The sequence below is a fragment of the Achroia grisella genome, unplaced genomic scaffold (genome assembly GCF_030625045.1).
Source record: "Achroia grisella isolate CSIRO2021 unplaced genomic scaffold, CSIRO_AGI_Agris_v1 utg1062, whole genome shotgun sequence".
Classification (NCBI taxonomy): Eukaryota; Metazoa; Arthropoda; class Insecta; order Lepidoptera; family Pyralidae; genus Achroia; species Achroia grisella.
The window spans coordinates 1,301,082-1,320,242 of NW_026712566.1; the positions used below are offsets into that span (position 1 = coordinate 1,301,082).

The 19,161-nt window shown below is 33.2% G+C and overlaps 1 protein-coding gene across 1 annotated transcript in view; it reads right to left on the bottom strand.

Annotated features, from left to right (window-relative positions):
- The window catches only part of LOC131854406 (B-cell lymphoma/leukemia 11B), a 45,716-nt gene extending 37,772 nt beyond the window's left edge, over positions 1-7,944 (bottom strand). The window contains exon 1 of the mRNA XM_059205537.1: positions 7,155-7,944. Within this exon, the coding sequence (XP_059061520.1) occupies positions 7,155-7,191 (37 nt within the window). The 5' untranslated portion in view covers positions 7,192-7,944. The remainder of the gene's footprint in view (positions 1-7,154) is intronic.
- Positions 7,945-19,161: the final 11,217 nt, after the last annotated feature.

Here is a 19,161-nt window from a genome sequence, read left to right on the forward strand (position 1 = left end):
CGTGTTAAATTTACTATTACGCTAGTTTGCGGCGATCGGAGACTAAAATAAAATTTGATCGACCAGACTTTGAAATATACTTTCCTCTCTTTTTACACACTGATCTCATACATATATTCTTATTTACATCCATTAGTAAAGTCTACTATTTGTTATCACAATGAGAAAATACCTCAAACTCTTAGTAAAGCAACAAATAAAACTTTTTTCGCTTAAATTAAAAGACCGCATTCGTCTATCTTGACATGTGAGCCATATGGCGAATGGTAGAAAAAAATCGAATTCAAAATCTTTAGACGAGATCACGACGAATCAAAAGAGGTTGGACAATGGTCACGGAGGAATCATTCATGCAGACAGACAGCTCGGGGATGAAGAATGGTCGATATAAAGATCAGGTAGTACAACTGACACGTAACAATTTTCCCTTCAATCAACTATTGCTAATATAAAAGCCAGCAAAAACAATTCTGAAGCAACATTTGATTGGTAGTTTAATAAGTAAACCATATTCCGAAAATTAATGTATAAGCGACAATATAAAAGCAAATACAGAAGTGAAAAAATACGAAGAAAGTGACACTTGTAAACCCTTTCTGTTAAATTGATGAAAGACATCATATAATGATGCACAATAGTTATTTTGCCTACGGGCGACATCGAATACCAACCCTATTCGGCATTGTTAAAATATTATCAACAATTCGGCTCATGTGGGTGCGGACTTTGAAACTGTTTTGCTCAAAAAAATCCTTTTGACCAATTGTTTGTCAAAGGCAGGCTGGAATGATTTTTTGTCAAGGTGTTTATCGAAGTTTGACCATGGGAAAATATTGGAGATTCAGGTGCCTATCGAATTCGAACCCATTGTGAACCTGTTGTGCGGGTCTTTGTTGATTTTCGATAAAATCTTTGCAGCTTTTGTTTGGATTAGACGTTAGTGTTGTAACGCGATGTGCTAATGATTTTTTTCTAATACCACGGATTTTTAAATCCTTTGTTCTTGTTAGAGACCAATCTAAGACTACACCTACTAAACTTTAAATCGTTTTTAGCGTTGAAAGGCCGACAATAACAAATTGGTATCAAAGCCTGACAAAGATGGACTCTTCAGAAACTGTCCACCCACTCCCCAGCTATTGATCGTGGTCCGCTTACAATAAATTAATTCTTGTTATGAACATTTTTTATTCCATTGTATTTTCGTAGAGTATTTATTTTACTAGGCCGGTAATAGAGTGTAATGGGCATTGGTCAAAGGATGTATGGGTCGGATAAAGGCTTGATTGTGTATCTGTGTGAATAGAAGGCCCGAAGAAGATCGTGTCTTCTTTTTTATATGTTTTGTACATTAGAAAACAAAAGAGCTTTAGAATGATTAGGAGGCTTTCGTTAAGCTTTTCAAAACTAAATATAATAGTCGTACCTAGTAACAACATAATACCTCTTTAATATAATTTTATTGCTAAAATCATAATCTACTATTGTTTATTTGATGAAATCTAGTTGATAAAGAAAGCATGTCTAAATCATTTCTAAAATATATTTACAATGCAGATTACTCGTATTCGATAAGAAAATTTCAAGTGTTTAGTAATCATACGACCCCATCTCCAATATTCTGATAAGTTTTAAACGAAAAAAAATATAGTTTAGCTACTGTTTGTAATTCGATTTGTATTGTCAGCGTTACTAATCCTTTTGTTAAAGAAAGGATTGTTTGCTTTGTTTGTTAAAAAAAAAAATATGAATTCAAAGAAATTGTATTTATTTGTTGTTAAATGTTTCGAACTGCTACCGTGCGTTGAGACATCAACGAATCTATATAACTTTTGATTTTAATTTGTATGGTATTCTTTCAATGATGCCTCCAACGTTGCTTTGTACTTCTTAATAGGGCCGGACAAATAAATCCAATTTAAATGTTCTCCGGACCTCCACTGACATAACATATGTAAATCCATACGTCTTTATCTTAAGAATCACAAATGCAGAATGCCGATCGATGCGCTGAACTAAAAAGTGAAACAAGAAAAGTCGAGCCCGTCCAGTTCGAAATTCAAAACGGGTGGCCGCCGTCCGCCGCATCATTATTCTAAATACGAAAATTAACTTAATTCCCATAATTTAAATATCAACTGCCGGTACTTTTTGCGAAATATATTATTTAATGTATCTTTCCCTTTCTTCTGACTGTGTCGTACCACAACTTTAATGAATAAAAAATACTCATGACATGAACTGCTTAATTTATTATATTCAGTCGATGCATCAAATTTATTGATGCTCTTATTTCTTTCGATTTGAAGATGACACTGATTCCGCATTTCCCACGACTGTTATACAAAATATTATTAATTAAAATTTTCAGTACATTCATTACTTTTATTAATTTAGTAACTAACTATTTATTTAGATTACGAAATAGCTTAACAAGTACAAAATTTGAGCTTTTAATAAACTGTGTACTTACATTTAAATTCATAATGTTAACCATTGTTAAGTATAAAAGATTTGTACAACTACTTAATACTAATAACTTACTATTTATTCCTCTATTCTCATTATTAGTAATGACCCCGAAGACTACTAAATAATATACTATAGACAATATCATACATAATATTTTCCTGAGAACACATGCTATAGTCGACTTACACGAGGAAGACAAGACACTAGATGGAGTAATAATTCCTGACCAAAGATCAAGATGGAAGGTTCCGCTTGTAAATGCGATGCTTCGATATTCACTTAATGAAGACATATTGAATCGCTAAGCGGCAGCAGACAAGATATAGGCGCAATGTTCAAATTGACATGCGGCTCTTTTATGTGACATCTAATTGATCTTAAAGTCAATTTCCATAAAAATCTGCTTAATCTATATAAATAAATATTAATTGCCGAATGTATTCATGTCAACGCATTATTTTAGGATGGTTGTAAATATATGGCTAATTATTTTCTTTTAGTCTTGGATTATAAATGACTGACCGTTTATAATCCAAGACCAATAATATTTGTATGAAAGAGAATATTTGAAAATATTCAAGGAAAGTAAAAAAATTGGGTTAAATACTATTATAGGTATTGTCAGGTTATTTCATAACATGGTCTTATGTAAATATAAGAAATAAAAAAATTTTTAGTAGATTGCTAGAACACTCAAGTTAAGAGATACGTATATTTTACTACTAATTGCAATTACGATTGCTGTATTTAGTATTGCCGATGACATGAAGATATTTTAAATGAAAGCCAGATTGCAACAGATTATTGCAATTTAAAATACCATCAAAAATAATCAAACTATAAAAAACTTACTAATATTATATACATTAGAGAAATTTATAGCCTGTGTGTCATTCTGATGTATAAGCTACATATATTATTGTAAAGTTTCATTAAAATCCATTCAGTAGTTTTTGCGTGAAAGAGTAACAAGCATCCATCCATTTATACACGTTTATAATATTAAGTAAAATTGTTCTTTATAAAGATACTTCGTTAGTTATTGCATTGACGAAGTAGCGAAATATTTCTATAATTACATAGTTTTACCAATATCAATTAAAAAGTGTCAGTGGATACAAAAACCCTCATCAATTAGCGAGGAAGAGTGCAGGGCAAAAACAAAACTGCTGGCCCTCTAATGTTTTATTTAGCTAAAGCGGGGAGACCGTGAAAAAGTTAACTTAGATTTTTAAAAGTTTGTTCGAAAGTTACGCCCGCAGCATCCCCGTCTGGCTTCCCACCTGATAAAGTAATTTTACGATTCCCTAATTCACACTTTTGAGGAGGGTTTAAAAAAGTCGAAAGGTTCTCTTCTCTGCCCTTAAATGTAATTGCGATCGCGTTAGTAACTTTATGCCGACCATTTTAATTTTTAATCACTAACGTCATGTCATTTGCTGTTAATGATTCACTGTTTGTGTTTTGATTAGTATAGGAATTACAATGGTATATATATAGGTGTATTTTTTGTACATGATAATAAAGTTGGTTCAAGCTGTAGTGGTGGGATGTTATCTGCAGCTTGTCCTCTGTCCTGCGAGCCCTCATAAGAAATATATAGTATTCATAACATAAGCTTAGTTCGGGACTAGGTGATGCCGTATTAATTTCCAGGGTTATTATTATACAGACGCCAATTCCTACCACTTTCCATCAGGTAAGAAAAATTTTCGATAGCTTGCTTAGTACTCTAGTTATATAAAAAAAATAGTGGAACGACCCAAACTTGCACTATACGGAGCATATGAGAGTCCAATTTCATGTACCGAGGGGCCCTATTGTGTAGTCGAACAAAAACGGAGTACTTCAAATTTCTTGCGTTCAAAATAAGAACAAACATGTCATCGACGAAATGACGCGTGTCGACCAATCGGGCGCGACGGCCGCAGACGTCGGTGACGTCACATGGCCACCGACCAATAAGAGTAGCCCGTCGCCTCCGGTCAACTTGGACTAATTGCCCATGTGTGCTGTAACGTTAGTTTTGAGAAGAAACCGTGCGCATGAGTTGACTCATTATATTATTTCCACATAAAGATTACATTAAATTACATGGAAGCGATTTAGAAAAAGAATACGTTAGACCGTTGTATAAACTTAATGCTTATCTCAATGCTGTCATACTATATAATTTTTATATCATAAGCAAATTAATATTTAATCTATTCTATTTTTAAAATGAATAAGAAAAGTTGATAGCATTATTCATGATAAAACAAAAAACAACGAATTTTTGGAAAGTATCTATTCGCAACATACTTTCCCATACAATTTCTGACCATTCTACTTGAAGGTTGTTGTAAACTATGAGAACAGTTTTGACGCCTCACTGTTAGTTATAATGAGTAATTAAATTAAGTCTAACCGTTGGCCAGTGAGAAGTCACAGATATCGAGACAATGGCGAAGGTATCATAACAGTTTCTAATGTTTGCTAACTCACATGATCAAAATCTGTGTTTTTAGCATTTTGCACACAGTATAACTCACATCCGTCTTATTATTTATAAATATTGTTTATTTCTTAATCTTATCTTCTAGCCTTAGATGCAGAATTAAAATACTCGACTTGGATAAGGAGCCAACTCTAGTATATTTGTCCTTTTTAGATGATAGGGGTTGTAAATAGGATACATAATCTGCGGTTGGATAAAAATAATTCAAGTACTTAATTTCTAGATATGAGATCAGAGGTTCTCGTTAAATAAAGATTTTTGTACTCAATGGAGTGCAGACTCGAATATTGTCAAGCAACCTATCCGATTATAATACTGTTATTGATTGAATTTAACAGAGATTTAAAAAAAGCTTATTCTTTGATTTTAGAACTGTGTGTGCTTATATAGGATTTGTTAATAATAGTCCTAATATTCATTCGTTATTGTGAGTGTTATCTAAATGTAAAATAAAATATGATCAATAGACATCACTATCAGATGTAGCTAGTTATATTTTAGTTTTGTACATGTTCTGTCATTAATATACAAACATTGCACCTTCTTTTCCTGATATCCCTCTTTCAGACATGCAGTTCTATGCAGTTACAGGAATTATTTTTGGTACACATTTTATACTATTTTAAACATTATACAGTTTTTGACGTATTTTAAAAAAGGATGTTTCGTAGATTTATTATCTCAGAACTCCATCATTCGTAAACCAACTGTAGTCTAAAAATAAAATGTTTCCATATTAAATAATTAATATGGAAACATTTTATTTTTAGACTGGTTGTATGTATTTAATATGTTGCAGTGTAAAAACCTATAGTTATTATCACTCTCATAAATGTATGCAGAGGTAAATAATCTAGCCTATAATATTTAACCCTGAAATTATCTCCATTTGTAAGTGATTTGGTTTCATAGTCAACAAAATTATACATTGCTATAATAGGTGTCGCTAAATACAATGTTGCCTTATGAACTCAGATTGTAACTTAAAGTGATCTGTGCAGTTAATAAATTAATTATCCTTGGCAGTTACATTGTAGTTTTACTACTACTGACCTCAGACCTTACGCTAAGGCTATAAGGTAACTAATTGTTGGATCGGCCAATAATTATACCTATAGGTAATCTGATTAACCTCAAAAACACCAAATCCAAGAAACATGACAGACTAAGCAATAATTAGTTAGTATTACGTCAAATACTAATGTTGATGACTACAATGTCTCTTTATTGGTCATTTCTGCAATGACCGTTTCTACTTTATCGTTCCTACAAACGTGATTGGGTAATAAAGCTTTATCTGCAATTTTATTTCTTTCGTGAAAAGTTTCTTTTGAACCGACATTGAAAAAAGCAGAAGGTTCTGAATTGGCATGTACTTTTTTTATAGTTGTTACTTCAGCTTTTCGCCATTCATGAATTTGGGTGTGATTTGTAGCATTATTTTTTTTTGTTTCATAGGATACATATTTTATATTAGTATCATAGGTTCATTTAAATCGATTCACTAGTTTAATTATCTTATTAAAATAATGTACGTTTATAATCTAGACTAGATATAATGATGCAAGCTTAATTTTTTAATACAAAATATATTCATTCAGTGGCTAGACTGTGATATATATTGTATCTTAAAAAGGTTTTCTCGATCTCGCCGAGTTATGAATTTTTGAAAAGGCTACTCTAAGAGGCTAGAATACAATATGCTGTCCCTTTTGGACAAGATGACCACGGCCTAGAGTCAATATTGACACAAGCTCGGCTACTAAGTAGCTCGTTTGCATGAATAGAGTCTCGCCGGCACAGATGGGATGCACTTGCGTATGTTTACTTAGATGATATACTACAGATAATGAAAAATTAAAACACACAGAATCGTTACTTTTTCACATATAAATTAAATGTAAATTTGTTTTTAAGTCTTTGAAATTATAAATATAATTTAATTATTAAACTATGTGGGCGACAGAATTTATTTTATGTACTTTACCTATTTTAAACATTATTTTATGAAGTATTCTAAACTTTTTTGTTTTGTTACATTAATACCTGCTATTTGAATTTAGCTTCAAAATACACCAAATTTGCTATTGTTATATTATTTCACTGATAAATTATTTATATATACTTATTTCTAATCTCTCTTTATTAAGATTATTTCTTTACGCTAAAATTTATTTAAACTTACCTTGCGCGATGCGTACAGCTGGCATCTTAATTCTCATCTTGATTTGGTCACCTATGTTTATATCTTCAACAACTGCTTTATCGCCAGAAATATTTATCTCAATATCTTGGCTATCAGGCGACAGTTCTAATTCACTTCACACGCACCGCCGACGGTCCAGCGGTTTATCGCAAGTTTTTAAACAGTTTTTGATAAAAAAGTCAGTTCCATCACAGTTTCGTCCCTAAATGTCCGACGGTAAACATCATCAACAAACATTTTAGTCATCTTCTCAACTTCTTCATTGTAACCAATTTCATCTTACGATTTGGACCAACTACTTTTTTCTTTTCATAGTGTTTCGTGACGGCATAATATTATTGTTAAACCACCACTAGTTAACTTGCCAAAATTTACTGGTCATACGCAGTCTTATCTATAATCGTACGGGTGTCTTAGTACCGTATCTAATCTATCCACACCTAGTGGCGATCTTCCGATTAGACAAACAACATCTGGTCACTTTTGATATCATTATCTTCGATTTTAAAACTTCATCACTTTTTTTTAGTCTTTCCAAGAAAAATAAAATGATTCACTTTTAGTTTATTTAATTTACTAAAATTGTTCTAAATTACTAATAGTTTTTATTTTTCGGTATACATTAAATGTCAATGAAATTGGTGAACAATAATTTCGTTCGTATTGGAAATGTTTTATATGTTTACGATACAGCGTGTCGCGATCGAGCACGTCGCGCGTGTAGAACGGTGCGAGGCAGGTGCGCGGCCGGCCGCCCGCTCTCGCCCGATGTCCGAGAGCGTCTGTCCTGTGTCCCTTTACGCGAGGGCTCCGCGGCCTCCGCATGTCCACGAGTAGCTCCGTCTCGCTCGGACGGCCGACGACGGCGCGTGCGAGTCCGCACGAAGTGGCCAGGGGTTACTCGCGGTCGCCGCCGCCTCGGCTGCTCGACAGAGACAGGGCCTCGCGTGGTGCGCCTCCGCCCGCGCACGGCCGACAGAGACAGGCATAGGTCATAAGTGCCGTGCGTCAGTGTGCGTGCGCGGGTGGGGCGAAGATGCAGCGCCACAAAAGAAAAGGGATAATATTTGCCTGCATATTTCATGACTCGATTAGGAGATGGAATTTTTAATTGAATGGACCAACGCGCGGTCACTTCGAATTTTAAAAATTTATATTAACAAAATGATTTGTAGTTGACGTTTAAGTAGTATGGATAATTTGTGAATGAATAACGTATAATTAAGAACTACATTAGAAGTAATAGTAATGAAATAATTATATAAAAATACTATTTTTGTAATTAATATTTAAATAATATTCACGAGAATAATAATAATGCCAATGAATTACTTACATAGATACTATAAATTTTTGTTAGTACAAATGTCCTATCTGTTTTCGTAGAGTGATGCTACGCAGACTACGTTCGTCGTAGCACCGCGCCGTACGCTACTGGTCAATTGAATTAATTTTCTTTGATTTGTAATTTTTATTTTAGTTTATTTTGATGCCATTAATATATATCTATGTAATATAATATAGCATGTATGTATATAACCTTACGATGAGAACTTTATATTGTAATATACGTAATATATTTATTTTCAAAATACAAATGAAGGTATTAATTAAGTAGGCTAATAATGTTAATTGCAAGTTTAGTATGATAATTAAATAATAAATTCGTAGCAACACGTAGTCGAAAACAAGAACGCCACTAGATCGTTCACTCTCACTCGCGCTAACTTCCGAGCGAATTTTTTTCCCCGCGTTATTTTACTTAAAGCGCCACGAAGAACTTATCTTGGTCGGTCCTTGACTTTAATAAGTTTTATGAGTGTCAGTCGAGACTTAACGGGCGCGAGAACGGGCGACGAAAAGAACTTTTTCATAATTGTTTCTGAACAGTCTCGAACGGGAACTTCGCAAATGCCGCGTTCGATTATTGAAATTTCAAATTGTTCCACGATTGACTGTTATGACTGCTTTCTTCTGTAATTCGCATTAAATGATTTTAACGTTCTTTTTTTGAATATAGAATTATTCATACTTTTTTTGCACAAATCTATATCTGACATCTAAAGTCACATGCATAGGAATAATTTTGGAAATATTAGCACATATTTTTTTTTTTTTATTTTATTTGTCTCTCAGTATTTTTTATTACATTTTTATTAAAGTCTATATTGTCCCCGTAGTATTTTCTTAAGCAAATTGTCAACATTTGTAGACTACCTTACTTATAATCACTTAACGAAATTAACAAATGTGGATACTCAACTAAATAATACATGGTATTTTTTACTCACAAATTCAATGTCGTATGTCGGTGTAATGTTCTTTAAGCAATTTTATTTAAAAAGATTGAATGCTTATGATTAATTATACACATAATTATTCAATTTTTTACTATACTTGTAGAAAATGACAGAAAGTTCACAGATAATTATAATATACATATAATCTTTCAATTATAATATACATATAAGCACACAAGATGAGAAATTTCACGCTGATGCATTGTCCATTGTATTGTTCTAATAAAAACGTAAATATATTAATAGAGACTTATCAAAGTAACTACAAGTCCTAGTTGAAATGTAATAAGTGTTTTAACGTAGTTGAAAAAAAACGGGAATTTTAATTCGTTCCTTTTATATGTAAGGATATTGCTTATATTTTTAATAAAAAGAGTTTACTGCAGTGTTGTTATAATATATAATGTTATAATTTCTAAATTATGACTATTATAAATTTATCAAATTGAAATCATAATCCGTTATTGAATACGTATATTATTATAACCAGCTAACAAAGCATTTTTGTTAGTATCCAATAGAATAAAAAAATAAAAAGTTTATCTAAATAATCAAATTAAGATTAGAATAATGTTTTTGGAAAAATAATTATTGCTTATTTTTTCTTAAACCACTATGTGAATGCACCCTATAGTTACATTCAGCACTCAAATACACTCGGATAGGTCACTCAAGAAAACTACTTGGTCATCGCGTGTCCATCTCAAAATACAACCTTGAAAATATCTCCGTCCTTATTTAATCAACAGACTTAATAGCCGAAAACAGAGACGGCTGAAGGGTTGTCCGTTTTCCCCCGTGGAAACTCTCGGATATAATGACCGATATACGACTATCCCGTTCATGTGTAGGGTGCGTGGGTGTGTGGAAAGGGATGGGGGCTCATACGTACGGGGTTTTCTCGACGCTACTCGACGCTAGGCGGCGTGGAAAACGCTGTTCTGTTTTCGGGTTCTTACAAATGTAGAAGTACGTAATATCTTTGATTGGATTAAAAAATAGAAAATTAATAAATCTTGACTTAGAGGAAAAATTAAAAATATACTCATTAAGGAAACAAAAGTTAAAACCTGACTGTTTCAAAACAGAAATTGAAATTCAAGAGAAAAATCTGCTAGTGTTTTGTTTAAATTACTGATTATTTCTTAGTAAATTTATCGCTCTCTGTTCCATCAGCGCCGGCAATAGAAATAGAAATAAAAATAATCTTTATTTAAATAAACTCAGTACAAGTATATAATAAATAAGTACTTTTGAGTAGACATTTTTTTTTTATTCTACCACTCATTTGAAACGCAGATTTATCACAAGAAGAATGAGCAAGAACCTTGTGTGTTGGTCTTTTGAATAAATGTTTTCAATGCTACCTAAGCGCAATTAGAACTAAAGCTTGTATTTGGAAACTACATAATGCATAGACGTAAAATATCTACTCTCAAAAAAAATCGTAAAGTAATGTATTTACTTGTATTTTTTTTTAATATATGAGAAATGAAGGGTGCACCAGCCTGTGCTAACAGTTTACGCTGGCGGGGCATCAGAGCTGACGATAAGTTGAGCATGACGTCAAATCCGTTAACACATGAATTTAAAAAGAAATTATGGAAAATTTCCCATGAATTTAGCACGATGGTTTCCAGGGGGAACCGTGTGGAGGTCAATCTACATGGTATATTGTTAATAATGGGGTCATCAATCCATATTACTAGCAATCTCTTCCTCTTACTTCTTATATATATTACAGATTAATAAAACAAAATACTTTTATTTGATTTGATTTCGCTTCAGCATTAGCTAAGACAGTCATTAAGTAAAAAATCTAATCCAGAACAACTCTTTTGAAATCGGTTAAAACTAAGTTAGTAAACTGTCATATGAATCTTGAAACTGTAATTAAGTAAACTGCATTTTTTTCTTTAACTAAACGTTAAAACGGATACATTTTTTATTCCGTGACAGATGTGTGCCAGGATACGAGATTGTCCAATACGAGACGTAACGTTATATCTGTAAAAGTATCGGGTTCGAATCCTGTTGACGTTATTTTTTGTCACGCGAAATTTAACTGTTACAAGTTCTGTGTGCTTTCACGATATTTTATTAAACGTGTAACTAACTGAACTGAAATAGGATTAGCATTTTTCAGTTTCATTATATTTTTTTTATAGTATAAATGTTCGATGTCTGCCTGTTTGTTCCTTTCACGAGTTAACTGCTGAACGAATTTTTAATAAAATTACATATAATGAGATGAACTTCATAGCATTAATGGATTCACCGAGTGTCCAGTCTATCGTGTGGTAATTCGAGCAGTTCTCGGGACTTGTGACCCGGGTGTTAGGCCTCTTGCCGGTGTATGGCAACACTTACCTTCAATTGTAGAGGGTATTAAGAAAAGAAGATAAACTTTCTTATAACCATCCTAATCAATATTGTAAATGTGAAAGTGAGTTTGTTTGTTGCCCTTATGAAAGGCATAAGCCCTACCAGCTAAAACAACTATCCTATTTTTTTTATTTAATATTTTTTTTATTTAGTATTAAATAAATATCCTAATTATATGTTCTGCTTGTAAGTAACATAAAATGAAGAGGAAAGCCGTGTAGCTACTACATTTATCCTGGTTAATTATTTAATCAGGCGGATAAAGCCGTAAGATTGTAAGGGACAGTTTCTGAGTGACACCTATTAGCGAAAAGCTTAAAGAATGTAGTATTAAGTGGTATGTATATACGTGTACTGTATGGAGTATGGACGTATTCTGCGCAAACTCGAAAACCACGTCGTGAAAAGGTGCCTTTCCATAGCTACAATGACAAAAGGACGAGACAAGAGGACAGAATTGCTCAACCAACTACCTGGTTGAGTAATGACCATAGGGACATGAAGGAGTTTGGCCAGTGAAATGCATGGAACCTTAAGATTAGGAAAGTAGACCCCGCCATACAGGCAGAAGCGATAAAGGAACAGGACAGGAAGAAAAAGATAAAGCCATTAGCAGAAACTAGTCTTAACTAATGTTACAAATACTTCGATTAATAATTATTGGCTAACAAGTCTATCAGATAAACGCAACTAGTTTATTTTGATTTGATTTGTTAAAAATAAAAACAAATCTGACATATATAGTATAACAAACAAAATCTGAGTGTCCCGAACTTTGACTCATAAATTATTTCTTTAATTAACAGAGACACTCGCCCGCCCTGTCCCTTCCAAGGGCAAGTTTAAAATAGATCAGGCCAGTACTAAACCTGAGGATACAATTTGGTACACACGTGTGTCCGACAAGAATTAATGTAGAATGGTATCTATACGATGACGTATAACAAACTTAATTAGTACATTTACAAAATAATTTATAGACTTTATCTCTTAGTGTTACAGTTGGGAATTCTTTAATTCTGTTGGTTTGAACGGTATAGTATATGGTGGTGTTTTTAGGGTGTCCTCACAGACGGAAATAGACAGACATCCCTCCATGGTTAGAACAGAAATGACAATGTTACTTTAGTGGCGGAACACCATAACACTTAGTGACTGGTTGATACATCTAAAACTATTATTTCTGGTTATTTATAATAATAATAATAAATAACTCTGGACAATTAACACAGCGCCATCTAGTTACACGGTAAGCAGAGTTTGTATTATGGGTACTAACCAACTGGTATAAATACTTATATATATTCTTAATTTATTAAAATAAATAAAATTTCTAAACTAAAATTAGCCTAATATTCTCCTTATCTACAAGAGAACGTCCCTTCAAAATCAGTCCTGCCATTTCTAAGATTAGCAGGAACAAAGACAGACAAATGTTTTTTAAATAAATTCTTTGATGTAAATATGTATTTAGTGAAATTTGTATACTGTTGCGCGGTGGTTATCCTCACTACTGTAGCGTTATATATGTTGTGTGTGTGATGAGGTGTCGCTACTTAATATATTATTTATTGTAGTATGTAGGTAGTGAGTATACCGATAATTAATTGTACTATTTATTAAGTTTAGTATTTATTGGTATTGGTAATGTGCTACAATATTTATTAGAGACGCGAGTACTCAAAGCGGAGTTGTAAAGCGGACTGTTTTACACTTAACTTAAATCTATGGTTGTCGAGACGTAAACTAATGGAAGAATCTCAAGTGTTGACCGAAATATTACACTACCTAGATATCTAGACATCACCAATTAACAATGCCTCTGACTACCCCGTCCGAGATAATAGTCATGATGGTATTTCGTGTATGTTGAAGTCAGTTCTACTAGTGTCTTGGTTGGGTAACTTAAGTCAAGTACCTAGTATAGGGCGGGAAGGAGATTGTAAGTAATATGGACTAATAACCCCATTGTCAGCAATATACCATGTCAGGAAGGTCAGGTCTACGCTATTCCTCTGGAAACTATCATGAGAAATTCTTCATGAATTTATCAATATGGGCTAACTGATCTCAACTCATATTCATCTTATCATCCTCTACTGGTGCCCTGCCAGCGTAAACCGTTAGCGCAGGCGTGTCCACCCCAATATTATCCATTAAAAAAACCTAGTAGGATGAGGAAGGGGTTTGTTAGTAATGTAGACTAATAACCCCATAGATAGCAATATAGCCCGCCAGGTCGACCTCCACGCGGTCCCTCTGGAAACTGTCACATGTAGTAAATTCGCCACAATGAGCAAACTGACCTGACTTTATGTTCATCCTATCATCCTTCACTGATGTCCCGTCAGCGTATACCGTTAGCATAAGCGAGTGGACCATCCCATTATGATCCCTGAAAGAATGAAGGGGATGTATATAAAATATCATCCACATAGGTCCAGCCATTACAGAGGTGTTAGATGACAAACAGACGTAGGTACAGAAGAATTATTATTCGTTAATTAGGATAAATGTTGCAAGCTGCAGTGAATCAACTCATGCGCCTACGTGCTAATCAACTGCGTATCCAAATACATCCTCCTGTCCTATAAACCACGACTATTTTATATGTATGAACATAATTTTTACTTGAACACTTGCTTTTGTAACCAGTTTCGCACGGTTTCTATGAGAAAATTAAAAAAAATCATCAAATTATTAATTTAGAAATTTTGGATTGCACTATTTTGTAGTTAGATCCCTAATGAAAAGAGAGGAGAGGTGAGGGGGAGTTATCAGTAATGGGAAATACTCATCATCGTCATCATCTTGTAAATGTACCTACCTACCGTTAGATAACGATCACGTACACGATACAAAACAATCGTACTCATGAATACAATTTTTGTGCCGTGCGAGGAATCGAATCCGTGACCATCGGTAGTAAGGTGGTGTGCGCCAAACCGCTAGACAACCGAGACCGTCGTTCTATCTATCGACCACTAGTTCTATTATACTTTTACGGAGCAAAACCTCACAAAACTCATTAACAATTACTTAAATGACGAGTGTGCATGGCAATAGTTGTTCAAGCACGGCATTTTCATTTAATGTTAGACATAGACACCTACATATATAAAGGTACATCGTGAATAAACTGGCTTTAAAAAAAAATAAATATAATTGAGTTTCTTGCCCGTTCTTCTGATGATGTATGTAAGACATCTACATGTTTAAATGATTTTTGAATTTTATTATAATAATAATAATCTCAGGACAATGCACACAGCGCCACATATACCCAAGTTAAGCTAGCTAAAGTTTGTGTTATGGGTACTAGATAGTTAGTTATTTTTTTCGTAAATACATAATATAATATATAGAAAACACTCAGACTGATACAAACAATAATATTTTAATAAAAAAATAAAATAATAATAGTCATAATCATGACTACAAATGTTTGTACCGTACAAGGAATCGAACCCACGACCACCGATGCCGTCGTACTATATATCAACCGCTAGTTTTATTAATTTAATAAATAAATAAATAAACAATAAAGGATGCAACTTGACCTGACCTGAGTGGTATCCACACCAGCGCAAGAGCACTTCGCAATCCATCTGCCTACCGCCCACGCATCCAATATTCTCACAGGCTGAATCATCAGTTGCAAAACCTCGTATTTGTTAATAAGTAATGTTTATATTGATGACGTGTCTGTCTGTCTGTGTATACAAATATTTTTAGTGCTTATTCCATAGTTTAACTGATTATGGCGTTTTCTTGATAATAAATTCGTGACTAGATGGCGCTGTATGTATTGTCCAGGCTTATTTTTATTTATGTTTGTTATACATATAAAACATTTTTGTAATTACTAGTCAGTACATTAATTAGCACTAGCAATATAATTTAGTTAAGTATTAGAAAAAAATTAATACTAACTTACCGGTGAATAAAAAAAAATAACAGCGTACATTTGGAATTCGTAATGTCGTATTTATTTGGAATCGCTTGTAAATATTTACGTAAACCGTTACAAATAGAAATAGAAATAATCTTTTTCAAATAAACTTAATATATCTAATCACTATGTAATAGATACATTTTTTTTTTATTCTAGCACTCATTTGCAGACGAACACAGACTCATCATAAGGAGAATTAGCAAAACCATATGTATTGTTCTTTAAAAAATTGATTTAGAAATTAAGATGTATATACAGTTCTATTCAATGAACTATGAGTTTATTTAACAATAAAACATGTTAACTATAATAATTTACTTAGTTCATATCTGGGTAAATATTGGTAAATTATATTGCAAAATATTATAAAGTGTGATTAAATAGAAGAATAAAATATATTTCAATTAAATATTTAATAGTAAAATGTAGACAGAACCTGAGTATTTATACTAGCTTTTATTAAATATGTATTTCATAGCTCATAAAACTTTGTTATGTGGGTTTCATATACAAACTACATTGTTTAGAGTCCATAGAATCCCTTCTATGAAATTCTGGGCGTGACTACCTTTATATTCTCATACATTCCATAATTACAATTTAGCTCACCTACTTGTTGTAGTATAGTATTCATTTAATGGCCTGTGGTTTAGTGGTTTAGCATACCATTTCACTTCCAATTCTTGAGGGTTCGTGCCTACGCACTGTGCAAACATTTGTTTTCATGAGTATAATTGTTTGTAAAGGTCCGGATGCTTCATGATTATATTATGTATGAATTTATTAAAATATATTTAAGTATTTATATCAGTTGTCTAGTATCCATAACATTTTTAGCGCTATGCATTTTTTTTGTAATTATGTATACAAACAATCATACTTATGAATATTTGTTGGTAATAGTCCAGATCAAATTGTACCATGTCAGAATACAACTTGCGACCATCGGAAGTGAGCTGATCTGCTAAACCACCAGACCACAGAGGTAAATAATAAATTTACATTCCTCATAATAGCGCGTGATCCAAAAATACAAATAAAAACCTCATAAATAACCGGTAACTACCGAAAAATCTCAGGTATTCCCAAAGTATTGCGTCTTTTATTAAGTTTAAAGATGATTGAGACAATAAAACGGTATATTAATGTTTTTGAATGGAGTTTTTTGTAATCACGGAATCGTACCCCAGCCCCGGCGGCGCGAGGCACCGGCGGGCACCATCTATTGACCGATCACAATGGCTGCCGACCTAATGAATAAACTATAGGGTCAGCCGCCAACTCCTTTCTAAATAATAATAATATATCTGCCATCACGCCAGTTTTACCAGTTAGTGTTTTTTTAATGGAATGGGTGCACGCAATGGTTTACGCTGGAGGGGTACCAGCGGGGGGTGATAAGATGAACAGGTCAGGTCAGTTTGCCCATAGTGATTAAATTACCAGGAATTTACCACGATGGTTTCCAGGGGGAACCGCGTAGAGGTCAACCTAAGATGGTGCATTGCTGGCAATGGGGATACTAGACCTATTATTATATGTTTATTACTAACAAACCCAGATGTAGTATTTTTTAAAGGAAGGTAGTATTATAATAGTATACGCAGGCGGCACACCAGTGAAGAATTAAAGACGAATATGAGTTCAGATCAGTTTTAACTTCTAGTAGGACCGCGTGGTGGTCGGTCTATGTATATATATATTAAATTGCCCAATTAAATATAGGTTGAATTTATATTCAAATTAGGGAGAATCGAGTGACCATCAGCATATGCTATTGCAATTTTGGCAAAAAGAAATAGTCTAATCAGTGGGCGTAACCAGAACAAACAAATCCCCACAAGGAGCACCCGTTAACGAGTATGACAGTATTCTTAATAATATATTTATCTGTGCGTGTGTGCAGTGACTGCACGCGAATCACAAAAACAGCTTAATCGATTTAAATGCGGTTTGCATGATGTAATTGTAGCAAGTTTAGCTTAACATTTAGGCATTGCTTGATATAATATATTGGCTACTCACAAACAAAAATATTCTAACCAATTGCCATTCCTAATACGCAGGCTAAACTAGTTTTTAAATATTTTTTCTCTGCTACTTAATGTCCGTGATTAAAATATTCGCGTGACAATATTTTTCAAACTTAGAACGCATTTTGAATTTAATCATAAATTCTCATATTTCAAAAACACGTTCCAATTTCAAAGTTGTACGATATCATCGCTTAGTAGTGCTTATAATTTAGTACTGGCACGCGCCCACGTCGCTCGCGATTGTGCAGCGACCACTCGGACCAACTCTTTTGTTTATAAATAACCCTTTATTGTTATTTTTTGTTTATTATAAATGCAATGAAAATAAATTAACTCGTCATTAAGAAAAATGAAGAATCGTTCTAGAATGAGTACAAGCAAATACTTTTGTAATAGAAACTTTCGTGGAAATAAATTTTGAATTTAGAATATGGTTGTTCCTCTCTATTTATATATGATTCCAATTTCTCTAATAGTATGGTTGCAATATTTACATGAACGGAGAAGTGCGAAATTTGCCACAAGTTTAACTGTGGCAAATACCCTATTGTTCCGTTCACGTTATATAAAAAAATAGAGCTGATTAATATTAGAGCTAGTCAATATTTTTTATAAAAATACTAAAACCACATTACCATGTATCTACAACATATACAAATAAGGCTGACAAATAAGGGGTTACAAGGATATAAACTATTTGTGGAATAATAGATGATTGGCGTATAATATTGTGTAGGTCTCCTAGATTCCTAGGAGATATGTTAGTTTATGACGTCACATTTCAATTTAATTATTAAGTTTGTATTGGCAATAAGTAGCTCGTGACCAGGGCTAGTGCACCTCGGTCCAAACATTGAGAGAGATGAGGGAGAACTTTATTTACCACAAAATTATTCTTGTTATAACCCACTTAACTATATTAATAATGTGTACCAAACGCGAAAGTTTAAGAGTAGGTAATTATTAAAATACTAAATTTTAATTTTAACGTCATAATATCTCAGGAAAATTTACACAGTGCCATCTAGTCCCAAGCTAAGTTAAGCTTGTGCTATGGGTACTAAACAACTGATATAAATTAATAAATATATATTTCATAAAAAATAGGAATTTTAGATTGTAGATAAATAAATAAACTTTGTTTTTAACCGGCTAAGACTAGAATCTGTTTTGTGGAGGTGATGGTAAATTATGCTGTCGAAACTATGGGGTCGGTTTTATGAGGTTTCCCACCCTCAAAGTGAGAGTAAGGCACCGGCTGGCACCATGTATTGACCGCTATCGGCCATGGCCTTCTCATACAACTAGCT